A 25,769-nucleotide genomic window follows, 5' to 3' on the forward strand; every position below is an offset into this window, starting at 1 on the left:
GAGAGTAGCGTGTAGACCTGCCTGCCTCCCCCAGGCTCCCAGGATCCTTGTGCAGGTTCAGCGGCCTAAACCAACCTCTGCCCCACCCCAGCACTAGAGACTCAAGGGAATTGTGGCCGGCCCAGGTGCAACACTGTTCCTCAGCACTCAGGGCCTGAAACACATGGCAAATAAGGGCCACTGGAGCCCATCTCCGTCCGGGGCCAAACAGGAAGTGAGGCGGAGTTTGGGGTGGAATCTGGTACCCGAGGGCTACTGCAACCCAGACTAACCAACCCACTGGTAGAAAATGTCAGAGGGTCTCGGAGTCCTGCCTCTCCTTCTTGTCTTCCTGGCAGAAGCCTGCTTAGGTAATGTGGCCAAAGGGAAGGTACTGGCGTTGGAAGGCAGGGGGGTTGGGGGTGCCGCTGACGGGAGGGGTGGATAGTGGAGCCAGAAGCTGAGGGAAGCCAGACAGATTGATGCACAGTGCACATCCTTTAAAGTAATACCAGAACTCAGGAGATTGAAGCAGGAGGGAAGAATATTGCTTTTGAGGCCAGCCTGGGCTACATAATGAGTTCTATCATGGCTAGCCTGGGCAACTTACTGAGACCTATTCCTAAAGAAAAGGAGCAACAACAGGGAACCAGCGCCAGGGGAAGGGGGCGGCTTTCTGTATCAGATGGGTTGGAGGAGGCTCAGCAAAGTCCACTGTTAGGCCCAAGCCCATCATGCCCCACAACACAAAATCATGTCTCCATAAGTCAGAATGAGGAACTGAGGTAAGTGTGGACTGAGGGAGGTGTCCCCAAGGGAAAGGGAGGGCGTGCCTCATCAGACTCCATTCCCCTCCCTCACCCAAGTGTGACCACACTGACCAGGCTTGAAGAGGGGAAGGTCATCCACTCAAGTGGCTGATGCTGGGAACCGGCTGGGAGTGGAGCGCTGCTGTCTGAGCCGTTACCATGAAGTTGCCCAGCAGCTTCTTCCTCCAGCTTTTCTTCCTCACTTCTGGCCTTCCTCTTTCCTGCTATGTTCAGGAAGGTGGCCACAAGCCAATGTGGACCTGGGGAGGCTGATAACGGGGCTTTCAAGATAAACACAGAGTGGACACCATAGCCACCAGTCCACCCTTGTCTCTCTGAGCTCCCTCCCCCCAGACAGAGTTCAGTCCCTGATCCCTAAGCTGACATTTAAATTGCAGATGCAGAAACAGCCTAGGCACAAAAGGACAGATTCAGGGTGGCTGCAGGAGGGGAGTACCACCTCTTCCAATAGAGGGAGTGATGCTGGGCCCTGCCCTGCCCACCCTGGGTCTAAACTGGGCCCTCACCCCAGGCTGGGGAGGTTCCTAAGGGCTGGGAATAATGGCGCCCATTCCTTCCCAATGAAGGGGAAGTCTCTGAGAGGTTTCGGGGCGCTCTCTACAGCAGGACCCTGCTGGTGTTAGGAAAGCAAAATGCAATGGAGCAATGGTGGCAAGATGCCACAAGGCAGCTCTCCCAGCATCTACTCTCTTTCTAGAGGAGTTAACACAATCAGGACCTCTACACTCCCAAGAGCACTGGTGTGAAGGAAGGGCTCTGGATGGGGCAATCAGGGCCACCTCCAGTCTCTGACCTACTTCTCTGTTCTCATCTCTCCACAGGCCCTGGATGCCAGGCCCTGAAGATAGACGTTCCACCATCAGTGACAGTGAACATGGGGGATGAGGCCCGCCTCGTCTGCAAGCACAATGGCAACAAACCTAATATCACGTGGTGGTACGGTTTTCCGTACAACTCCAGCAGCTCCATCCCCTCAGTGTTGATGGGTTCTGGTCAGGGGCTTGGAGGTGAAGAGCTGGTCATCCCTAATGTAAACAAGAGCCATAGCGGCCTCTACAGATGCCAAGTGGAAGAAAACGGCAAGAGAAAGTTCTCCTGCGGCACCTACCTCCGAGTGCGTAGTGAGTAGCAAGGGACGCTGCCCCTCGGGTTCCCTGCTCCATCCAGAACACACTGCTTGCGAGCAGAACCAGTTCCTCCCTCCTGGACCTCAGCTAGCAGCACACAGGTTCTCACCGGGCAGGGAGCTTCAGGGCTCCCTGACCTCACAAGGGGCAGGGCTGGGAGAGGAGGGGACACTGAGACTCCCTGTCTTCGCAGAGCCAGTCCCTAGACCCTTCCTGGACATGGGGGAAGGCACCAAGAACCGTATCATCACAGCCGAGGGCATCATCCTGCTGTTCTGTGCGGTAGTGCCAGGGACATTGCTACTATTCAGGGTGAGTCCCCCAAGTGACACCCCACAGTCATCTGGGCTTGCCTGGGCCTGGACTATGACTCCCAGTGTCTAGCTGGTCCTCTAGATTCTGAGGTTCCTCCTCCAAAGTTTGGAAGACTGAGAGTACCCCCTAATGTAGCAAGAAAATTGTGAGTGGTACTGAACTCAAAGGGTGTCACTATGTCCCCACTGGCCCTCTCTAGATACCTTCTCCCTCTCCTCCTGCCCCACCTGAAGAGCAGTCCCCTGCAAATGCAGCCAAGACCAGGGACAAAGGGGACCATTGTTCCTCCAGAGCCTCTACTTCTCCCTAGGCCACAAGGCAACTTTTTTTTAAAATTGAATAACAAATGCCAGGTATGTGTTAACTCTTTTTTTTTAAAGCTTTATTTATTTAGTATGTATTACAGTATTCTTCCTGCATGTATGCCTGCAGGCCAGAAGAGGGCACCAGATCTCATTACAGATGGTTGTGAGCTATCATGTGGTTGCTGGGAATTGAACTCAGGACCTCTGGAAGAGCAGCCAGTGCTCTTAACCTCTGAGCCATCTCGCCATCCCCCTGTCCATTCATCTTTCTGATAAAGCACTTGCTGGTATGTGAGGGTCTGAAAAACCCTTCACCTCCCTCTTGCTCACTGAGGCTAATCATCACCTACAGAAGCGGTGGCAGAACGAGAAGTTTGGTGTGGACATGCCAGATGACTATGAAGATGAAAATCTTTATGAGGTGGGCACTGGATGGGGTGGTGCTGCAGAGGGGGTCGGTGTACAGGGAAGGGGGGTCTGCAGTGGAAACTCTGGGGTTGACTGGGAACAGGGACCGCAGCTGCCAGGGTACTGATATCTACTCTATTCCTTGCAGGGCCTGAATCTTGATGACTGCTCTATGTATGAGGACATCTCCAGGGGACTCCAGGGCACCTACCAGGATGTGGGCAGTCTCCACATTGGAGATGTCCAGCTGGAAAAGCCATGACTGACATCCCCCATCCTGCTGTGCTCTGTCCCCACCTGCCATACATATCCCTGCCTCACTTCTCTTCCCCTGGAGTCTCCCTTACCAGTCTTTGTCCCACCCTTGCCTCCAGACTACCCCACCCTACTCTCCCACCTAATCTTGTCCTTCCCCAAGTCTGTCCCGGGTTCCCTCTCCAGTGGGTAATGAGCCCTTAATCGCGCCTCTAGGGGAGCTGATTACAGCAGCCTCGTTAGTGTCACCCCCTCCTCCCAGATCTGTCATGGCCACTTAAGTGCTAATAAATCCTTCCTAAAGCAGCCCTTGGCAGGAGTCGTGGATCTCATGAGGACTGTTCCTCAACAGGCAACCAGGAGCTGGAAGCCCAAGTTCCCTTCCTCCCTGAGACCTAAGTTCTCACCTGCCCACTTCTGACATCTGGGACTAGACAGTTAGTCTTGCCCCCCAACCCCCATCCCTCCAAGAAACAGGAAGTCTCTTGGGGAAGTCCCCACCCCAAATGAAGGGTTGGTTTAGCTTTTTTTTTTTTTAATAGGGCCTCACCCTCCCTATATCCCTAAGAAAGGGGGAGCCAGGGGGGTGTTACCAAATTATTATGCATATTTAAGCTCTGCAAACATGAGGTATCATTTCCTGGGGGTCGGACTTAATTCCCTCGTGGGTTCATTTGTCTAGGCAGATCTGGAGTGTTTCTGTCAAGATCCTGGGGATGGTGGAGAGATGCACAGCGGTGTGACCCAGTGGTACTTACATGGGAAGAGCAGATGCAGAAAAGCAGTGAAGGCCAGGAGTGAAGCAAAGAGGAAACACGGGAATCCCCAGAGACAGGGACACAGAGTTAGAAGGCAAGGCGAGAAGCAGACATAAACTGGCTGTCCAGTGAGCGCAGCCTGAGGGATAACAACAGTTGGGGAAAGGACAGAGCCTAAGATCTGGGAGGATGAAAGAGACCCAGCGGCAAGAAAAGGACGCACAGTGATAAAAGGAGCAGAAAGGTTGTAGCGGGGTGAAGAAGCAAAGGCCAGGGAGGAAAACAGCTTCCGGGGAAAGTGCTGGGTCGAGAGTGTGGGGCTCAAAGAGAGTGGAGCTTTGACATGGTGGCGCAAGCCTTTAACTTTAACCTCTACGATCCGAGGCAGAGACAGGAGGAACTCTGTGAGTTCGAGGCTAGCCTGGTTTACAGAGCAAGTTCAAGGCCAGCTAGGGCTACCCAGTGAGTTCTTGTCACAAACTAAGAAGAGAAAGAGAAGAGGAAGGGCCAGAGCAGGAGCTGGGCAACAGCAGGGCAGAAGACAGCAGAGGAGGACAAAGGCGAAGAAGGGGAGCCGGGCGGGGCCGGGTGGGGCCGCACCCGCGGGGAAAGGAGGAGCCGCGCGAGAGAGCGAGAAGGGGAAGGAAGCCGAGGTGCCGGGCGGGCACGGGGCGCCGGCAGGAAGCGGGGAGGGGCGGCGGGCGGGGGCTCCGGAAAAACGCCCCGACTTCCTGCCCGCTGGAGCCAGGAAGCCGGAGCCGGGACGCCGGGCCCGGGATCACGGAGCCCGACCTCGGGCGCCCCGCCGGTCACCTCCCCGCGGACACCAGGTACATCGTCCCTGGCCCCGCCCGGCCTCCTCCCCCTCGGCAGCCGGGGGGGGAGGGATGGGGAGGAGCAGGGAGGGGACCCGGCGCCGAGGGCCTCGGAGGTGGGGGGCAGTGAGCCTGCAAGCCTCTATTCCTCGGGCCTATTTTCTCATCTGTCAAAGAGAGCAAAGAGAAAACCCGGCGTGGTGGCGCTCGCCTGTCATCCCAGAACTTGGGAAGCAGAGGCAGGAAAATTGCCCTTAGTTCGAGGCCAGCCTGGGCAACCTAACGTGACCCTGCCTCAAAAAGAAAAACAATACCAAAAAGAGAGAGAACGAGGGGGAAGGCGACATTTGTCGAGTGCACGGCAAATAGATAGAGATGAAATAGTTTGGGACCCAGACTACCCACTGTTCAGCGCAGCTCAGAACGATAACACCCATTTACCAGTTGGGAATCTGAGGTCCAAGGGGTCGTACCTCCTCGTCGTAGAGATCATGGATGCTTAATTAGAGGTACTTAAAATAAACAGTGTCTCTGCGGGCCATTATGAAGCTGAGAGTTACAGATCGTTGAAAACGTCTCAGAAAGCTTTTTTTTTTTCTGGGTTATTAATTATATACTCTGGGAGATGGTTGTAGGGGAGTGAGCCGGAAACATCCTCACTGAACAGATGGGAAGACTGAGTCCTAAAGGGAAGCCATTGCTTTTTGCAGGTTAATCTGTCGGGAGGAAAGATATACTCAAGCGCATGGGTGTTTTTTGTTTTGTTTTGCTTTGCTTTGCTTCCCAAGTACAGCAGGAGGATTTGACAGGGGTGACAGAGGGAGCCGGTATACAGCGTTGGGAATTTAACAGATCCGAGATGGAGAGGTAGACAAGGTGGGAAGACCCCACACGAGGTCTGAGTAGGCAGGCACTTAGCACCTGAGCAACTTGGAGATCCGAGATTGAGCGCTAACCAGGCGCTGGAACCAACCACCACTCCCGCAAAGGGGGTGGGGCCCGGGAGAGTGACAGGGGCAGTCGAGATACGGAAACGCGGGCCCTCCTAGACGGGCCAGAGTGGCTCTATCGGGCCAGCGTGGCGCCGTGGAGAGATAGAGCGGCCGGCAGGAGGAGTAGAGTTGCAGAGGTCGGAGAGTGGTAGGAGGCGGGCTAGAGCGGCCAGAGGGAGGAGTGGAGCTGGACTCAAAGGTGGCCTCTGGCTCGGCTAGAGCGACTCTGCGGCGCGGGTGGGGGAACCTTGAGCTCAGGCGCGGAGGCTTCGGTTCCGGGGGCTGCAGTGGCTTCTCATCCCATCCGACAGGTGAGATCCGCAGCCTTGGCTGCCGTCAAACCTGACCCTGCACGTCTTCCCTGCCGTCCATACTGCCACAATCGCTGTAGTACTGAGCGCCTGTGTAAATTAGCCACGTCCGGTGTAAGATTTAGGGCTCGTGAAGACCGCCACGTTACATAGGTTATAAGATCTTTCTTACATACCTTCCAGGTTTCAGGAATCCTTTCACGGAAACCCGACTTTTAATAAACACGGGCTTCTCCTAGATCAAAGCAGGGCCCTACAAAACTCAGCACACACCCCTATCGAGGTTCCATAAACCTTTAAAATCATCTATCTGGTTTCTTGAGGCCCACTCTATCAAATAGATTCTTGGGTCATATACATTCCAGAAGCCTCATTTAGGTTTTTCCTAGAGGTTCTTGGAGACCTGAGCAATCCAATCGAAAGACTTGGGGACCCTGAGCTCTTAAAACCCAGGCGCCCTTACGTTCTTACTTCTTCAAGCCCCCACTGCATAACCCTAAACCTGCCCTTGCCCCCCACCCCCTCCCCAAGCCCTAAGTGAAAAGTGCTCCATCTGCCGGACAAAGGAGACTTTGTCAGTTGTCTCATTTTTCCAGCTTTACCTGTATCCTAAATTTCAAACCCTCCCTCTCCAAGCCCAGGCTTCTGGAGCTGCTGGATCCATCCTGGGTGACTGCTGAGGCCACAGCAGCCACATGACTTCCCCAGGCACCATTAGACCTGATGTGTCTCAGAGCATTGATGCAGATTTTAGCATCCTAAGGTTGTGTTTGTGTTTGAGGGTGGGGGTGCCTCGAAGCAGTACAGTGTAACCAGGAGATGGTGGCACACACCTTTAATTCCAGCGCTCGGGAGGCGGAGGCAGGTGGATCTCTGTGCATTTGAGACCAGCCTGGTTTACAGAGTGAGTTCCATGACAGGCTCCAAAGCTACACAGAGAAACCCTGTCTCAGAAAAACAAAACAAAACAAGCTGTATAGTGTGCTAAATGTTTAAAATGTGAAGCCAGACTGCCTGAATCTAAATCTGGACTCTTTCGCTTATAAGAATGCCATGCTTCAATATCCACCTCTGTAAAATGGCAATAAGAATAATAGTGAGCCAGATAAAACAAATCAAAATAATGCTGACCTCAATGGATCAGTAAGAAGATTAAATGCATGAACACCTGTCAGCAGAGCCTGAGCCCTGTGTGGAACCAAGGTGTGTGTGTGCCAGCGCTACTGTGTCTGTCACACACTGAGAAACCTCGGATGTCAGCTGGTCCATGCTGTTGTCATGAGGAATGTGGAGATAACGTGTGTTAGCTGTGTGGGAATCAGGTCTAGCAGTGGACATTTGTTCAAACTGTGTGCCTTCCTTGGCTTCTTTTTTTTGGGGGAGATGAGTTAATACAGACTTAAGCATGAGATGGTAAGGGGTCATTTGAAAGACACTTGAGAGCCGGGTGTGGTGGCACACATCTTTGATCCCAGCACTGGGGAGGCAGAGACAGGCGGTTCTCTGAGTTTGAGGCTTGTTACACAGAGAAACTCTTGTCTCAGAAAAGAAAGGAAGGAAGGAAGAAAGAGTGAGAAGATGAGTGTAGGTCTAAGAGAAATGGGTTTGTTCTCTTTGGTTGATTTGGTTGCTCTGTTTGGTGCTGCTGGAGGTAGAACTAAAGGCTTCTTAGAGGCCAAACAAACATTGTCATTGAGCTATACACTAAAACCTTCCTTGGCCCTTTGGGATCTCTCAGCTGAAGATATTTACTGCTAAGTGATATTACTGCTAAGTGTGGGAGTTCCAGGTCTGTGCTCATTGCTTTTGGCCTAGAAGGTCTGGCTGGCAGGATGGTCTTTGAAGCATTAACAGTTTCTCAGGGGGCTGAGCATAGCATGGGATGCTTGTAGTTGGGGAGGTAATGGAATTGATAGAGCTGGACACGGTGCTTCATACCTATAATACCAGAAACTGAGAGACCAAGACAGGAGGATGGCCTCAAGTCTGAGGCCAGTCTTCAGAGTGAGATCCCCCGTCTTGAAGGAAAGAAAACAAAACTGAGTTAATATATGCCTGGAATGCCAGGCAGTAGTGGTGCACACTTTTAATCTCAGCACTCGGGAGACAGAGGCAGGTGGAGCTCTGTGAGTTCAAGGCCAGCCTGGTTTGCAGAGCGAGTTCCAGGACAGGCTCCAAAGCTACAGAGGAACTCTGTCTCAGAAATAAATAAATAAATAACCAATATATACCTGGAGCAACTCTTAAATACCAGATGAGTTTAGCTCTCATAATAATTACTATTACTTTGCTATCTTGGTTTGCAAGTTTATTTATTAAATACTCAACAATGTTCAAATCTTGAAATTAGCCAAGCTTTTAAGGTGGACAGATACAGTTTCTGAGAAAGGATACAAATGATGCCTGCTTGGGCAAACCCCCAAGGGATTACTCCTGGGTGCTCCAGGAAGGAAGCATCACTGTTCAGAAACCAGAATCACAGCTATGGCTTATTGAGTGAGTGCTAGGGAGGAGGCTCGTGGAAGAGGGAGAAGGGCGTGGAAGAGGGAGAAGGGCGGGTCTCAGGCAGCCAGAGTTATAAATAGCTTGGGGTGTGGGGACCCACCCCCCACTGGTCCACCCCACCCCTCTTTCCACAGTTCCTTCCCTGACACCGATCCACACAGCACTAGTCAGACCAGTTAGGGCCTAGAAGATACTGCTGGACCGACCCAGGGAGAAATTAGGAAAGACAAACCGAGATGGGGCAGACAAGGGATGGAGAAAGATGAGACACCACAGTGTGGGGCTGGAGCTGGACCGACACCAGCCGTGGAAGGACAGCTGTACTGAGATGGGGGAGGAGACATAGGGAGCCAGAGGAAGGGCAGGCAGAAATGGGAAGGAGGGGTAGAGACAGGGACTCCAGGGAGCCACTACCACATTGGATTGAAGGGGACGGCACCCACCTGAGAGTGCACTGTTGGGGCTCACTGCCCATCTTTTTTCTGGGACAATAGCTGTGAAAGCTGGGAACCGCTGTGCTCAAAGAGCTCAAGGAGCCTTACAGAGAAGGGCTCAGTTTTGTTTTCTTGCGTAGAGGGTGTTGGAGGTTGGGGGTTCACCGTTGTCACTTCCTGTCACAGGAAATGGGGCTGGTGGGTTCAGAGGCAATATCCTGGCTCAGGCCTGCCACAGATCAGAGGATAGCTCCCCGCCCCGCCCCAACTTACTTTTCCTACACTCTCCTTAAGGATCTTTACATTAATTTTGCTTGTTTCAAAGTCCTGCCCCTTTAGAGACTAGCCAGCCCCCTGGGTTGCTGGTTCTTCCTTCTTTAGTGACCCAAATTGGTGGCTTTTACCCACAGCCGCCCAGCCCACCCATGGACCCATGGTCTGGGTTCTAGCACCCGTACCCCCCCCCAGCTCTCTGCCCTCGGTTTCCCCGCCTCAGCTGGCCTGTGAAGGGCTCTTTGTGGCCACACAGAGGCTCCATTGAGCTAAGGCGGCTGGGTGGGGGGGCTGTTTACTCACCTTCCGCACCTGGGCCAGGAATCAGTGAGTAACTGCCCAGCCTCAGGCACTTCCTCCCGCCAGCTCCCTAACCGCTGCTCCTCCTCCTCTTGCAGCCCTGTGGAGGAGTCCCGGAGATGGGAGAAGTCGCCGCCGGAGGGGCGGTGAGTGCAGTGCCAGGAGGAGAGCTGATCTAAGGTGAGGGGACACTGGTACTCTGTGATGTGGGGAGCCCTGGGGATTGAAGTCCTGTCTCCCCTTTGCAGGCCCCAGGGCCTCCCCGGCCTGGCGTGATGCCCGTCAGCATCATCGGAGCCGAGGATGAGGACTTTGAGAATGAGCTGGAGGTGGTGAGCAGGAGAGGGTGGGAAAGTCCTCCATCCTTTGATGTGTCCACTCTCAGCTCGCCTGTCATTCTGTCTTCTTCCTAGTACCTTCCTTATCTCCCAATTCCCACCCTTATTCCTCTAGCCCCGACTTATCACTAACCCCTCAGTATGACTCCCATCCCTTCTTCCCAGCTACCTGCCCTTACTGTCAGGGTTGTAGTGTAGACATATCCACCCACGCTTCCCAGGATCTTCCCTGTCTTGGAGCCATTGAGAAGTGCCAGGGACTGGGTAGGGCAAGCCTGAGAGGCCTCTTCTTTCCCTGTGGCACTCAGCTCCCTTGTCTCTACCCTCCAGAACTCAGAAGATCAAAACAGCCAGTTCCAGAGCCTGGAGCAGGTAAAGCGACGCCCGGCCCATCTCATGGCCCTCCTGCAGCATGTGGCCCTGCAGTTTGAGCCAGGACCCCTGGTAAGGATGCAGGAGGGAGTATGGGGGACAGAGGAGCAATGAGGTTGAGCAGATCAGACTTTCAGAGAGCTGTGAGGATCAGCCAAGAGACTCTGGAAAATCCAGAACACAGCATGAGCTTGAGAAATAGGACCACAGACAAGACGGAAAAAGCAGGCATGTGATCTACACAGGCTTGCAGATGCCCCCCTGAGCCTCAGAAAGCAGTGAACCAAGGCCTAAGTACATACACTAGGAGTCATTGGAACCCAACATCCTGGCAGAAACCATGTTCAGTCCTCTTCCAGGCCTATGACAGCATCTCTAACTGGTAACCCTGCTGCTCACCCAGGGGGAGCAGAGGGGCACCCAGCAAGGCTTTTTCAGCTGGTGTCACTAGTCAGGCATTCAGAATTTGGTGCTGTTAGCCAATTCAGACCTGGAGTGCACCATGGACATTCAGAATCAGATACCCAGGCAAACCCCATGTGGTTGCTAACCTAGAAACTTCCTGAGCTTAGCCTGACATCTGTGATCCTAGCATGTGGAAAACTGAGGCAGGAGGATTGCTACACCTTTATGGTCAACTGAGGCAAGACCTGGCTTCAAATAAAAGAAACTCTCAGGGCTAGGCGGGAGATACTGGGAGATGCAGATATAGAGCCATGTGGTCTAGAAACACCTATAGAGTAGAAAACTTCAGCCCCCTGATTTAGCAAGAAACTACAGCACTGGTGGGGGGGTGGGAGAGGTTAGATCCTTTCCTAAGAAGGCTCAGTAGCACCTAGCGCAAGCCACTTGCCAGGAGGTGACCCGGGACACTGCACTACATGAAGATATACCTTGACTCCCCCAGAAAACTAAGAGACCAAAAGAAATGAAGGGCTGGAACACCCACAGGTGAAGAGAGAAGGGCATGCTGGGTATAGCTCAGTTGGTAGAATACATGGCTAGCAGGCACAAAGCCCTGGGTTTGAGCCTCAGCATCACATAACAAACGTAGTGACCCAGGCCTATAAACCCAGCTCTCAGCAAGAGAAGGGAGAAGGATCAGGAGTTTAAGGTTGGGTTGGAGAGACAGCACAGGCTGCTCTTCCAGAGGACCTGGGTTCAATTCCCAGCAGTCATGTGGTGGCTGTCTACAACTCCAGTTCCAGGGGATCTGACACCCTCACCCCAATGCACATGAAATAAAATATTATTTAAAAGAAAGTTCAAGGTCATCCTTAGCTACATAGCAAGTCTAAGGCCAGCCTAGGCTACATGAGATCTTGTCTCAAGAAAAATGACATGAACTGCAAGGCTGGGGCTAGTTTTCCTGATACCATGCTTTAGAAAATTGAGAAACTGACGCAATCTTCCCACCTACCTCCTTCAGAAAAGCATGCTAACTGCTCTGTTCTTCTGATGTGGAAACTGAGGTGACCCAGATGGCTTCTGGCTTTGTGGATGTTGTCTTTATGCAGCTTCTGCACCCCCACCACATTTTGGGGGTGGGCATGAGAATAGACATCGATCTGTTGAAACCAATAAATATAAAAAGTTCTGCCTGCACTGGAGTGAGTCCTCAAGCACACGTCAGCCACCAGGCAGCAGCCGTGAGAGCCAGGACTGGCAGAGTCCTGCAATTCCAGGGTCACCCCTCCAAGGCTGGCACACAGGCAACCTCAGGAGATGCCTGGCGTGAATGAGTGAGCCCCGCTTGTCCGTCTGTCTGTCCGTTCAGCTCTCAGTGTGCACTGCACCTGGTCTGAGCACACAGAAATCGGAACCCACTCTGCACCCCAGCCAGACTGCTCACAGTATTTCTAGACAGTCAGAGACAAGCTGCCTGCCTTTGAATCCAGCTTTGCCATGGGACATTGAGCAGGCCTGTATCTTTATTGTTGTTATGAAGTACTTAACCCAGACCTTAGCCGTGCTAGGCAAGTACTCTACCACTGAGCTATATCCCAACCCTCGTTATTTTTGTTTTAACATTCTAATGTATTACGTGATATATGTATGTGCTCATGTGGGTACATGTATGTGTGTCATGTGTAGAGGCCAATGGTCAACGCTGGGTGTCTTTCCTTGATCTCTCTCTACTTTGTGTTCTTCCTCTTTTTTAAATTATATTCTTAATTTTTATTTATTTGTTTGTTTTGTGTTTTGTTGTTTTGTTTCTCCAAGACAGGGTTTCTCTGTCCTGGAACTTGATCTGTATACCAGGCTGGCCTCAAAGTCACAGAGATCCTCCTGCCTCTGCCCAAGGGCTGGGATTAAAGGCGCGTGCCACTACAGCCCAGCTTGCTACATTATTTTTAAGACAGGGTCTCATGATCAGGGAGCTCATCTGACTGAGCCGTGAGCTCCAGGCACCTGCCTCCAGAGTTTCCCGGCGCAGGTTGCCAGGCTTAGTTTTTAATGGGAGCTAGAGCTGCAGACTTGGGTGTTCATGATGCCCATGATGCCTGTGCTTTCCCTTCTGAACCCTCTTGTAGCCCCTCCTTTGGTTTGTTCAAGCCCAGGCTGGCCTTGAACCCGCAGTGGTCCTCCTGCTTCTGTTTCCAGAACATTGGGGTGTGCCTGTGATGCTGGCTTTACCTTGTATTTTGAGGTTGCTTTTCTCCTTCCTCGTGGTAGTGATTTATTTTTTTGAGACAGAGACCTTGAACTCCTGGTCTTCCTGCCTGAACTCTCCAGGCTGGGATTATAGGCCTGTGCCAACACTCTCAGCTTGAACTCCCATTTTCCCACAGCTTTTTAGAGGCAGCAGAGTCTGTAGCCTAGCCTGGCCTCACTCACTGTGTGCTCAAGGATGACCTTAGACTCCCGATCCTCCTGCTTCTACCTGGAAAGTGATAGGATTACAGTCGTGCACCACCGTCCCTGGTTCAGTGCTCCCTGCAAAGTGTGATAGTGATAGGTTCTTGAATGTGTATGAAGGGCTCAGAATGGCCTCTGGGTACCCCAGATTCTCAGACTAGCTGACTAGTAAGAATTGCAAAGGAAAATCGATGCTGTGGAGTTGGTGTTTGGGGTAGAGGAATCAGGGTGTACTTCACAGGAGAGGTCATGTTCGGACCCCACAGACATCCAGTGGTCAGAAAACCACTTAGGCTCTCCAAAGAGGGCGTGTGATTGGTGGGGCCAGGAAAGACTCACACTCCGTGTGTCCCCAGCTCTGCTGCCTGCATGCGGACATGCTGAGCTCACTGGGCCCCAAAGAAGCCAAGAAGGCCTTCCTCGACTTCTATCACAGCTTCCTGGAGAAGACTGCGGTAAGAGACACCTCCTACCACCCATCCCTTACCCCTTTTTAGCTCTGGGGAGTTACAGTGCGCCTCCCAGTGTCCACCTGTGGAGGTGACTGCCAACCCTGGCCCTCCCCAGTGTCTTCCCTCAGACCCTTCCCACCAAGGCCTCCTGAGGTGTATCTCCTGCCACTCACTCCTGTCTCCTCTGAGCAGGTTCTGCGGGTGCCAGTTCCTCCCAACGTCGCTTTTGAACTTGGTAAGGAGAGGAGGGGTCTGGGGCTAAGGAGGATCTCTGGTAGGGATTTGCCTCCCAGGAGAGTCCTGGGTTGGAAGCCATGATTCCTGCATCTGTTCTTGGTGGCGGCACTCCAGGGAAACATTGGAATCTGTGGGCGGGTAGGGACGCTGATCCAAGGTGGGAGCCAGGCCCCCTTGAACATGAACACCAGCCCTTGCATACATGTCTGTAGACCGCACACGGCCTGACCTCATCTCTGAGGATGTCCAGAGGCGGTTCATGCAAGAAGTGGTGCAGAGCCAGCAGGCAGCCGTGAGCCGTCAGCTGGAGGACTTCCGCTCCAAGCGGCTAATGGGCATGACGCCCTGGGAACAGGAGCTGAGCCTGCTGGAACCATGGATCGGGAAAGACCGCAGCAACTACGAGGCCAGGGAGCGGCATGTCGCAGAGCGGCTGCTCTCCCACCTGGAAGAGATGCAGTGAGTGGCCGTGGAGTCCCGCCCGTGTGCGTCTCCTTGCTGTCAGAGGCTTAGTGTTTCTATTCTCGCACCACAAGAATAGCCTAATTCCTAGAGCTTTGCGGTTCTGTTGACGGTTCTGGGTCTTGTCCACGGTCACACGTTTGGGCCTAGCACTTGTCCTCTGGAATGGACCTTCCAAGGCCCTCCTAATCCACTTTCCCTTCTCATCCTGTTTATTAAAGAGATAGCAGTCCGGAAGTATGCCCTGGTGCACAAGGAAGCCAGGCTTCATGGTTTTATTGTAGGTTTCTTTCTTCTCTTTGCAGACATACCATCTCTACAGATGAAGAAAAGAGGTGATGGCCCTGGAGAGTGTTGGGCGAGAATGGCGGATGGTCTGGGCTGTGGGGAGCTGTGCTCCCTGGAGCACCACCCTCGCTCCTGTCTGTCTGTATCTGGGGCCTCACCTCACTGTCTTCCCCCTCAGTGCCGCTGTGGTCACTGCCATCAGCCTGTACATGCGCCACCTTGGAGTTCGGACCAAGAGTGGGGACAAGAAGTCAGGGAGGAACTTCTTCCGGAAAAAGGTGCTGAGGTCAAGTCTGGCCCTCTCCTCTTTGCGTTGCCCCTGGGGAAGCCTAGAGACTGAACACTTGGAGTCCTTTTCGGCTTTGTATCGTTTTGGAAATGTTAGCCTTCCCTTTCCTCCTCTTCCCACAGGTGATGGGCAATCGGCGGTCAGATGAACCCCCCAAGACAAAGAAAGGGCTGAGCAGTATCCTAGACCCTGCTCGTTGGAACCGGGGAGAGCCACCTGGTACGACGGCTAGCCTAAGCCTTGCATGCCCTGTTTGTCCAAGCCATTCCAGCTCACTGTCCCATTCTTTTGTTTCAGCTCCAGATTTTCGACATCTAAAGGTCGAGGTTGATGGTAATGGACTCGTAGCTAGGGTATCCATCCTAGATCTGAGGGAGGAGGGCTGGTGCTGGACCCCTGGGTCTGAGGGAGGAGGGCTGGGCCTGGACCCCTGGGTCTGAGGGAGGAGGCTGGGCCTGGACCTCTGTGTCTGAGGGAGAAGATTGTTTGTAGGGAGTCCCTGAACCTTGAGCAAGAAAGGAGGATCTCCTGTGATTAAGAAGGCTAAGAACACAGTGTCTTGGTTCCCCTGGGGTATGGTAGCAGATGGGACCTGAGGCCTCTATTTTTTTTTTTAATTTTCCCTTCTTCCTTGCTGCCTCCCCAGGTGAAAAGCCAGGCCCTACAGACCGGAAGGGAGGCCTGGGTATGCCTTCTCGGGACAGGACTGTTGGAACTCCTGGGCAGGACAACCCAGGAGTCTCTCTGCACCCTCTGTCTGTGGACAGCCCCGACCACCGGGAACCTGGTGAGCGTTTCAGAGTCGGGACAGGAATGGCACCAGCCCCTCAGCCCTCACTCAGATGGAAGCCACTGTCTCCATTAGGAATCTCTCCTTTGTTTGTAGCATCTTTTTCTAGTTCCTGGTCAGGAGTAGTGATTTCCCCCTACCTCAGTTTACCCTTTCCACAGCTTTCTTCTTGGGTTCTGACCTCTGTCCCAGCACGTGTCTCCTCACCCCAAACTAGGTTTCTTGTTTTGTTGTTTTGGGGGTTTTCAGCACTGGGGATTGAAACTTTTCCCTTACTCCTGCTAGGCAAGCCCTCTGCCACTGAGCCACAGCCCTAACCCTCACTGACGGGTCCTAGCCAAGTGCTGTGCCAATGAACCTTATCCCTCCTAGCCCTGCCATCAGACTGTCTCCTGGGCAGGGCTGTCCCAGTGCACAGTCAGGGTAGACCTCACCATGTGTCAGAGGCCTTCCAGCCAGCTGTTTCTCGTCTACCCACAGGTGGGGATACCCCCCAGGAGCTGGGGGACACACTCCCACAAGGCCCTACAAGCCTGGAACCCCTGGCAGCCCCAGAGAGCACGGAGGAGAATGCAGAGACAGAGAGGTGTCCGCCTGTGGTGCTGGGAGGGCCTGGGCAGGGCAGAGGCAGCATAGTGGGACCAGGGTGGGTGCCTGGGATTGCTGCTGCAGTTTGCGCCTGCTGGCCTCTCGTCTGCCTACCTCTGGGCCTTCCTTCCATCTTTGCTTTTTCCTCCCTTTCTTTCCCCTTCTCCTTCTCCCTTGTTCTATGTTGCTCTCCCCTTTCTCTTTCTCTTTCTCTTTCTTTATTTTCTCTTTCTCTCTAGCTTTTCTCTTTCTCTCTTCTCTTTCTCTTCTCTTTCTCTTCTCCTTCCCCTTCTCTTGTGGCCTTCCCTCTGGCCAGGTTTTCTTCCCCTCCTCTCCCCCTCCCCATTCAGCTTCTCTCACCTGTTCATTCTCCATCCTCCCCCTCTTCTCAGTAAGCTCTGCCTCCCTCATGGCCCAGCTCCTGGTGTCCCTTGCCCCTCTGTGCTCCATGCTGTGTTCTGGGGGCCTTGTCCCCCTCACAGTTGGGGGGCAGGCTCTGCCCCCTGCCCGTCCTTGTGCTGCTGCTTTGGGGACCCCTTGGTGGGGCTAGGGAGCTGGGTTGGGGCACACCTGGTCCACCTCTGACCCTGTGCCCTCTCTCCCCAGAAGGTGGAAGAGGTGGGTGCCTGGGCCCTGGGTGGGGGGGAGGACCAGCCCTCCCCCATCTCTCCCAGCCCCTCCCCCTACCCATGGCCACCTCCTCCCCTTCACCCCCTGTGAGGGGAGGGGTGGGTAGGTATGTCACCTTCCCGATTGAGCTAAGTATGGAACTCCTTTCTCCTTGTCCCTCTTCCCCACCTCTACCTCAGGGAAGGGAGGGGGTCAGTTCTGTGGGCCAGTCCTGTGGGCCACAGTTGGTTTCCATTCCCCCCCACACCCATTACCCTTCCTGGCCACTCCCACCCCCAGGTACTTCCCCAAGTCCCACGACTTCTGACTCTCTTCTCTCTTCTGTTGCTTGTTTCATCCCTGTCCTGGTCTCCCCTGTCCCTGTCTCTGTCCTGGTCTTCCCTGCCCCCTGTCTCTGTCCTGGTCTCCCCTGCCCCCTGTCTCTGTCCTGGTCTCCCCTGTCCCTGTCTGTCTTGGTCTCCCCTGTCTGTGTCCTGGTCTGTCCTGTCCCTGTCTGTGTCCTGGTCTCCCCTGCCCCCTGTCTATGTCCTGGTCTCCCCTGTCTATGTCCTGGTCTGTCCTGTCCCTGTCTGTGTCCTGGTCTCCCCTGCCCCCTGTCTATGTCCTGGTCTCCCCTGCCCCCTGTTCCTGTCCCTGTCCTGGTCTCCCCTGTCCCTGTCTCTGTCTGTGTCCTGGTCTGTCCTGTCCCTGTCCCTGTCCCTGTCCTGGTCTGTCCTGTCCCTGTCCTGGTCTCTCCTTGTTTCTGCCCTGGCCTCTGCCTGACTCTGTCCTTGGCCTCGGGGTCCAGGCTATCAGGGCGTCTGGGGCGCTCAGAGAGCCTGCGGGTGAGTGACCGCCGCCGGCCTTCCCGGGGCAGCCTCGGGGCTAAGGGCCGGGGTGGGGGCCGCTCCCGGAGCGACGTGGACATGGACCCCGGCTCCGCCACGGCCGTGCTTGGCCCTACCCGACGAGCCACGTACGTCACTTCTCCCTCATTAACTGAGGAAGCCTAGATAGTTGGGAGGCGGTGGGTTGATGGTAGACTCTCAAGGAAATAGCTAGCCAACGACTTAGGTTGCTGAGGGCCAGTTATGGACAGTACAGGCCTCTGAAGAGTTGGGAGGTGGGACACTGCTGTCTAGAGATCTGGGGATTGATTGGTTTATGTCATGGGTCACCTAGAGGCGTCAAATGTCAAGGACACTGAGAGGTTGTAACTAAGGAGCAAGAGCTCCCTGGGGTGCTCAAGGCTGGGGCCTAACAAGGCTTCTGTCCACAGCCCTGAGCCTGGAGATGATGGGGAGCCAGGACGGTCAGGCCTGGAACTGGAACCAGAGGAACCTCCCGGCTGGAGGGAACTCGTGCCCCCAGACACCTTGCTCAGCCTGCCCAAAAGCCAAGTGAAGCGGCAAGAGGTCATCAGCGGTGAGTTCCACCCAGAGTCCTGCAGCAGTAGGGATGCCATGCTGGCCGAGGCAGAGACGGGAGCATGAGAGCCGCAGCCTCCCAACAGAGGACAGATGGATGCACAGCTGCAGAAGAGATGTAGGAAAGCCAGGGCCGCTGACAGAGCCATGCTTCCAAAAATGGTGCAGCAATGCTGATGTCAGGAGCCAGGCACAAGCACTGTCATCCCTGGGGATGGCCTGGGGAAGGTCAGGAGGCCAAAGGAAAAGACAATCAGAGGTTCAAGGCCAGAGCCCATGAGGTGGCTTAGTGGGTAAAAGGCGCCAGGACCCACCCACATGATGGAAGAGAGCCATCTCCACAGGTTGTCCTCTGACCTCCACATAGATGCCATGGTGTGCACATGAATATGCATGCGTTTGCACACACATACTATGTATGTATGTGTAAATGTAATTTTTTAAAATAAGGTTATTCACTTCAATCTTAGCCCTTGGGAGGCAGTAGCAGGCAGATCTCTAAGCTCCAGACTAGATTAGACTACATAGCAAGTTCCAGGACTACATCAAGAGATTCTGTCTCTTCAAACAAACAAACAAACAAACAAAAAGGAGCCAGAAACAATATGAAGCTGCTCCCCCTCTGCTCCTCTTAGGCATTTTGGTTTCAGTTTATTTGTTTTTGGTTTTTGTTTCTTTGAGATTAGGGATTCTCTGTGTAGCTCTGGCTGTCCTGGAGTTAGCTCTGTAGAGCCTTGAACTCACAGAGATCCAGCTGCTTCCTGAATGCTGGATTAAAGGGGTGTGCCAACATAACCAGCCATTTTTAACTTTTTCATTTGTATGTATTTGACTTAATTTGCTTATTTTTATCTGTATGGGTATTTTATCTACATGTGGGTGCCTGGTGTCCCTGGGTCTTTAGTTACAGATGGTTGTAAGCAGCCATGTGAGGGCTAGAAGTCTGCAAGAGGAGCCAGTATACTCAGCTTTTGAGCCATCGCTCCAGCCTCTCAGCTAGAGTCTTATGTGGACCAGGCTGGTTTCCAACTTCTTGTGTAGCTCAGGGTTGCCTTGAACTCCTGATTCTCCTGTCTCAGCTTCCTAAGTGCTGGGATTACAGTTGGGTGCCACCAGGCCTGGCTCTGGCTTTTGTTTTGTGAGACAGGGTCTCACCCTATAGCCCAGGTTAGCCTGGAACTCAAGATGCTTTTCTCTCAGCCTCCTAAGTAGCTGGACCTACAGGACTGCACCATTAGGCCTGGCTTGACTGTGGAGCTCTCAAAGTGTGGTGGCCACAGCCAAGGACTGCGCTTTGTGTTTCATTGACATTTTGTAGCCACCGTGGAAATACCAGCATGTGTCTAGTGACCCCGCCCCCCCATTAGCTTACACAGCTGCCCTTACCAGGAATAGTGTTCAGGGCAGTGAGACCAGGACGCACGCTGCGCTCGCAGCACTTGAGCTGGAGGTCAGAGGGTCAGGGTTTCTGAGTAACCCTCAGCTGCAAAGCCAGTGCAAGACCAGACCAGACTTCAGGAAACCCCACACCCACACATACCTTCTGTCTGTCTGTCTTGTCTCTCACACATATACACACACCACATACACACACTCTCACACACACACTCTATTTATTTATTTATTTATTTATTTATTTATTTATTTATTTATTTATTATGTATACAATATTCTGTCTGTTTGTATGCCTGCATGCCAGAAGAGGGCACCAGACCCCATTACAGATGGTTGTGAGCCACCATGTGGTCGCTGGGAATTGAACTCAGGACCTTTGGAAGAGCAGGCAATGCTCTTAACCTCTGAGCCATCTCTCCAGCCCCTCACACACACACACTGTCTCACACACTTTTACACACACACTCACACACATACACTCTCACACTCTCATTTCTCTTACACACACTCACACACACTTTCTTTTCTTACACTCACACACAACACACACTCTGTCTCTCCCAACACACTTCTCTTACACACAGTCTCTCTCATACACACACACACACCATCATCATCATCATCATTACACAGTGCATTTAGTCTTAGCAGACTTGTGTGCCCCTAAAACTCACTGAGGTACCCAGTGACTGGTTGGGTGTGGAGGAGTGGGGTTGCCCCTGGACCTGAAGCTACCAACCTGTATTAGAGGAATCATTGTGTGATGCCAGACTTCTGTATTCCCAACACCTGGGAGGCTGACGTAGAAGGTACTTGAGTTTCAGGCCAGCCTGTACCACATGAGAGTCCCTGTCAATAGGTAGATAGCTGTGTGTCTGTATGTGTATGTCTGTCTGTCTGTCTTTCCTCAGTGGCTAAGTGAGGCAGTAATGACTCTATCCAGAGTGTATTCTGACCTCAGCAACTTCTCAGGATCCTTCCTCAACCTCCCCATTCTTGCAGCCTGCCTTCGATCCTTCCCTTAGAGTTTGCGTCCTCCCTAGTGATACTTCCTGGTTTTGGGCCCACAGAGCTGCTGGTGACAGAGGCAGCTCACGTACGCATGCTGCGGGTGCTTCATGACCTCTTCTACCAGCCCATGGCGGACGGGGGCTTCTTCCCTCTGGAGGAACTGCAGAACATCTTCCCCAGCTTGGATGAACTCATTGAGGTGCACTGTGAGTGCCGGCCATCCACACCCTCCATCAGCTCCCTCTTCTGGGCCTCCTCCATTGAGTACCTGCCAGACTACTCCTAGGGATCAAACACTTCTGACCCCCACAGCACACACCCCAGAGGTGCACACACACACACATGACATGTGTATGCCAGTTCACCAACCCCAAGAGTCAGACACAGAGCTGCAGCCTGAGCCAGCAGCAGCTCTAAGCAGGCATTTTAGTCTTCTAAGTGCCAACCAAGCACCTCCTGTGTTCTCCACAGCCCTGTTCCTCGATCGCTTGATGAAGCGGAGACAAGAGAGCGGCTACCTCATTGAGGAGATTGGCGATGTGCTGCTGGCCCGGGTGAGGGTGCCCCTGCATGGCCCCAGACACTGCCTCTTAGTGTCCTCCCTACATCCCCCAGCTATCTGGGCCCCCGGCCTGTCCCACTTTAGCTTCCATTGCTATACAAGATTGTTTTGACAGCCCCCCCGAGACCTTCCCTTGCCTGAATCTCCCTGCAGTTCGATGGTGCCGAGGGCTCGTGGTTCCAGAAGATCTCTTCCCGCTTCTGCAGCCGCCAGTCATTCGCCTTAGAGCAGCTCAAAGTCAAGCAGCGCAAGGAGCCTCGGTTCTGTGCCTTTGTGCAGGTGAGGTGGGACACAGGCCCCGGGTTTGATCAAGACATATCACACAAACATCAGGGTTTCTGCGTGTGAGGGAGGAGGGCTAGAGCTGAACTCTGGGGTCTTAGGAGAGAAAGGCGTGGCCCTGGGCCACCTCAGTGCTGTTCGCTCCCCAGGAAGCCGAGAGCCGCCCTCGGTGCCGACGACTGCAGTTAAAGGACATGATCCCCACTGAGATGCAGCGGCTGACCAAGTACCCACTGCTGCTGCAGAGCATTGGGCAGAACACAGGTACCCCAGGCCTTCCTCTGACCATGGCCACTGCGCCAGGACATGACACGGTGGGGGTTTACACCTCTGGCCTTGCCTGCAGAAGAGCCTGCGGAACGGGAGAAGGTGGAACGTGCAGCAGAGTGCTGCCGGGAGATTCTGCACCATGTCAACCAAGCTGTTCGTGACATGGAGGATCTGCTGGTGAGCCCGGGCATGGCGAGGGACATGCTTTCACCTTGCTCAGAGATCAGACATAGCCTTTGCTTCCTTGGAGTCAGTGTCCAAGGGTCGTTTATCCCTTAGTGTCTTCCTCTTGGGATTGCTGGGAGAGAGACTGATCTGGACCTCAGCTTGTCCCTCGGACATTGGCCTTGCTTCGTTGCTTACTCACCCACCTTGGAGTCACTGAGGGCAGCGCCTCTGCCTGGTTTAGCCCCCTGGAACCCTTCCTTTCTCTGCTCTAGAGACTCAAGGATTACCAGCGGCGTCTGGACTTGACTCACCTAAAGCAGAGCAGTGACCCCATGCTGAGCGAATTCAAGGTGAACCTAGTGGCCTTTGCCTTCCCTCAGTTCACCTTGGCCCTGCTGCCCATGGGTTCCTGCATATAGTGCAGCTGAGAATGCACCCAGGGAACCTCTGTCCCCACCTCCTTCTCAGATGTGTGTCCATGGTGACCCCGACTTCACCCCCTGGTCCTTGGCTGTTCTGCCTGCTACCTTGCCCTCCCTTCTCTTCTCTCCTCCTGCCACTTAGCTGACCATGGTGACCCCTGACAGCACTCCCTGGTCTTTGGCTGTTCTGTTTGCTGCCTTCCTCTCCCTTCTGTATCCCCTCCTGCCACTTAGCTGACCATGGTTCCTTCCCGCCTTAGAACCTGGACATCACTAAGAAGAAGTTGGTCCATGAAGGTCCATTGACATGGCGGGTAACCAAAGACAAGGCTGTAGGTGAGTGCTCCCTCCAGCCGGGGAGGAGGGGCAGAGTTGGTGGGCATAGCGGTCAGGTGTCATCCTGGTGAGTGCTCCCTCCAGCCAGGGGAGGAGGGGCGGGGTTGGTGGGCATAGCGGTCAGGTGTCATCCTGGTGAGTGCTCCCTCCAGCCAGGGGAGGAGGGGCGGGGTTGGTGGGCATAGCGGTCAGGTGTCATCCTGGTGCCTCACCCAAAGAGGTCCACGTGCTATTGCTGGACGACCTGCTCCTGCTGCTTCAACGCCAGGACGAGAAGCTGCTGCTTAAGTCACACAGCCGGACACTCACACCCACACCTGACGGCAAGACCATGCTGCGGCCTGTGCTCCGGCTCACCTCTGCCATGACCCGAGAGGTGGCCACTGGTAAGCTGGGCCAAGTTGTCTGAGTGGAATGGGCCAGAGACTGAGAAAGGTCTACACAAGGCCGAAATGGGTGGGACTGAGAGTGGCAAATGTGGTGGCTTGAGTTTGAAATTAACCTACTAAAAGTAGAGCCGGGCTTGGTGGTGTGTGGCTTTAATCCCAGCATTCAGGAGGCAGAGGCAGGCAGATTTCTGAGTTCAAGGCCAGCCTGGTCTATAGAGTGAGTTCCAGGACAGCCGGGACTACACAGAGAAACCTTGTGTCGGAAAAGGAAGAAAGAAACTAAAAATAAATAAAAATAGAGGGAACTGCCTACATTTACAGAGAAGCATAGTCTGCCTCGTGGAGATTTTTCACAACACTGACATGTACTTGGGACATAAGGTGGAACCCCGGGCAGAGAGTTTGGCAAGCATTGCTGGGAAGTTGTGCTAGTGCCACTGATGGTGGGTAGAGCTCGGGGAGGGGTCTCTGCAGGTCAAGGCTGCCTAAGCACTCCAGCCTGGTGTGATGGGCCTTGGAGGAAAACCTTGGTATTAGCAGGACAGTGACTGGGAACTATATTGCATGAGGAAAAAGTAGTAGACAGTGCCGCAAGAGGGGTCCATACTAGGAACCTCAGCACCAGGCCCTGTCTCTCCCCTCCCTATGCAGATCACAAAGCTTTCTACGTCATTTTTACCTGGGACCAGGAGGCCCAAATATATGAGCTGGTGGCACAGACATCGTCAGAGCGCAAGAAGTAAGAGTCCTCAGATGGTGTGAAGGTGTGTGTCCCGCACAGGGTTCAGGTGTGCTGAATGCCTCTGGTCTTGGCCTGTCTCCCCAGCTGGTGTACTCTCATCACTGAGACTGCCGGATCCCTAAAGGTCCCTGCCCCTGCCTCCCGCCCCAAGCCCCGGCCCAGCCCAAGCAGGTAAGGAGAGCTAGAGAACCAGGGAATGGAGACCATGTCCCTGTGCATCTACAGAACTTGAGCCCCAGCCTGTCTCTGTGCACGCACATGCATAAGCATGTGTACATGTATGTGTGTGCTGACTCCATCATGGCCTCCTCCTGTCTCTAGGCCTCTGTCTCCTATTATTCAGGCCTCCTCCTCCTCCAGCTATTTGTCCCCCGACCCCTGCCACTCCCTGGCCCGACCCCTGCCACTCCCTGGGGACCGGGATGTGGGGTTGGTCACCCGTCACTTCCCTCCCTAGCACCCGAGAACCTCTGCTCAGCAGCTCAGAGAATGGCACTGGAGGCCGAGAGATGCCTCCAGCTGATGGTAAGTCCGAAGGTCTGGCGGGGGGAGGTCACTGGAAACCAGGCAGGACCTGAACCTCCCTCTTTGTCTGCCTCCCCAGCCCGGACAGAGCGCATTCTCAGCGATCTCCTGCCCTTCTGCAGACCAGGCCCAGAGGGCCAGCTCGCTGCCACAGCCCTGCAGAAAGGTAGGCCAGCTCTGTCCCTCCAGGTCCAGGAGCTAGCTCAACAGTGCCTCAATTTTAACTAGAGAAAGGCTCCGTCTTTCAGATTTCTCTTTGTCCACAAATCAAGAAACTCTGCCCTGCCCACAGCATCCTGTGGCCCATGTTGGTCTTTCTTCTTCAGCTACTCTCCCACCCTGGATGCTGAGTTCAGTTTCTCCAACCTCAGGTCCCCTGCCCCATCCTAACCCTTTTGAATGATATCTACCTCCATCCCTCAGTTCCCCGCTGACCCTTATCTCCAGTTCTCTGCACACAGCCAGAATCCCAAGCCCTCTGCCTTCATGACCCTGTCCCCCTTTGCCTTGGCCAGTGCTGTCCCTGAAACAGCTCCTGTTGCCTGCCGAGGAAGACAGTGGACTGGGGCCCCCCCAGGATGGGGATGGGGGGCCTGGTGGTGGTCCCCCAGGCTCAGCACAGATTCAGGAGCACTTGCTCAGCCTAGAGGAGGTTGTCAAGCAGCTGGAGGTATGCTTGGGGCCAGGGGACTCGGGGCAGGCCGCAGAAGGAAAGGCATTCCTCATCTGTGGTCCTCTCCAGGACTTAGAGGAAGAGTTTTGTCGCCTGAGACCCCTCCTGTCTCAACTTAGCGGAACTTTGTCACCTAGCCTGGCTGTACCTGAGCGCTCTGTTCAGACAAGTGAGTCGGGCACTGGGACCAGGGCGCTGTTCTGAGGGGCTGGAGGGAGGCAGGATACCCTGTCCCATTGTCCCATCTGCCTCAGTCCATCCCTCCCTACCACTGCTCTCTCAACCCCTTTCCTCCATCTCTCCTTGTCTGCTTCTTATAACCCTCAGGCCTTTCGTGAAGAGAGGATGCGAGGGTCTTCCTCCCCCCCCCCCCCCCCCCCGTGGCTGCCACAGCGTCTCACACCCCAGAGGTCTTGAGGAGAGGGAGACTGGCCACACTTGATAAGGGGACCTGCTGGAGTCCCTGCCTCCCACACTGGCCTCTGCCTTTCTCCCTCCTGCCTTCGCTTCAGGGGCTCAGGGCTTCACCCCCAGAGTACCACCATAATCCCCATTTTCCAGGCCATCTCAGTATTGCCTATGGGGGGGTTACCCCTCCATCCCCCACCCCAAGTGCCTTTGCTCTGTTTTTATACCCTGAATGGAGGTTTATTTTTAATATATATTATCTAAGGAA

General features: G+C 54.0%; 2 protein-coding genes across 6 annotated transcripts; both read left to right on the top strand.

Moving 5' to 3' along the window:
* The first annotated feature begins 239 nt into the window (after positions 1-239).
* Positions 240-3,480, top strand: Cd79a (CD79a molecule). The gene is made up of 5 exons (XM_038340551.1): positions 240-350; positions 1,631-1,930; positions 2,130-2,248; positions 2,909-2,977; positions 3,113-3,480. The coding sequence occupies exons 1-5, from the start codon at positions 290-292 to the stop codon at positions 3,224-3,226; spliced, it is 663 nt and encodes a 220-aa protein (XP_038196479.1). The 5' UTR covers positions 240-289; the 3' UTR covers positions 3,227-3,480.
* A 1,158-nt stretch (positions 3,481-4,638) lies between these two features.
* Arhgef1 (Rho guanine nucleotide exchange factor 1) lies at positions 4,639-25,769 on the top strand. 5 transcript variants are annotated; one of them, XM_038339930.1, is made up of 31 exons: positions 4,639-4,807; positions 9,706-9,753; positions 9,856-9,936; positions 10,276-10,389; positions 13,533-13,631; positions 13,821-13,863; positions 14,078-14,324; positions 14,633-14,662; positions 14,794-14,893; positions 15,027-15,123; positions 15,202-15,237; positions 15,551-15,691; positions 16,175-16,280; positions 16,889-16,900; positions 17,700-17,867; positions 18,171-18,316; positions 20,784-20,930; positions 21,196-21,278; positions 21,440-21,565; positions 21,718-21,832; positions 21,915-22,015; positions 22,279-22,356; positions 22,689-22,764; positions 22,983-23,150; positions 23,805-23,892; positions 23,980-24,066; positions 24,353-24,420; positions 24,500-24,586; positions 24,936-25,090; positions 25,163-25,262; positions 25,421-25,769. In XM_038339930.1, the coding sequence occupies exons 2-31, from the start codon at positions 9,727-9,729 to the stop codon at positions 25,429-25,431; spliced, it is 2,937 nt and encodes a 978-aa protein (XP_038195858.1). In that variant the 5' UTR covers positions 4,639-4,807; positions 9,706-9,726; the 3' UTR covers positions 25,432-25,769. The 5 variants fall into 5 exon arrangements, with proteins under 5 accessions (XP_038195858.1, XP_038195856.1, XP_038195859.1 ...); XM_038339928.1 differs by having other exon boundaries at positions 4,640-4,807; positions 9,856-9,939; XM_038339929.1 differs by lacking the exon at positions 4,639-4,807 and adding an exon at positions 5,932-6,095 and having other exon boundaries at positions 9,856-9,939.

Source organism: Arvicola amphibius, chromosome 8 (genome assembly GCF_903992535.2).
Source record: "Arvicola amphibius chromosome 8, mArvAmp1.2, whole genome shotgun sequence".
NCBI classification, from domain to species: Eukaryota; Metazoa; Chordata; class Mammalia; order Rodentia; family Cricetidae; genus Arvicola; species Arvicola amphibius.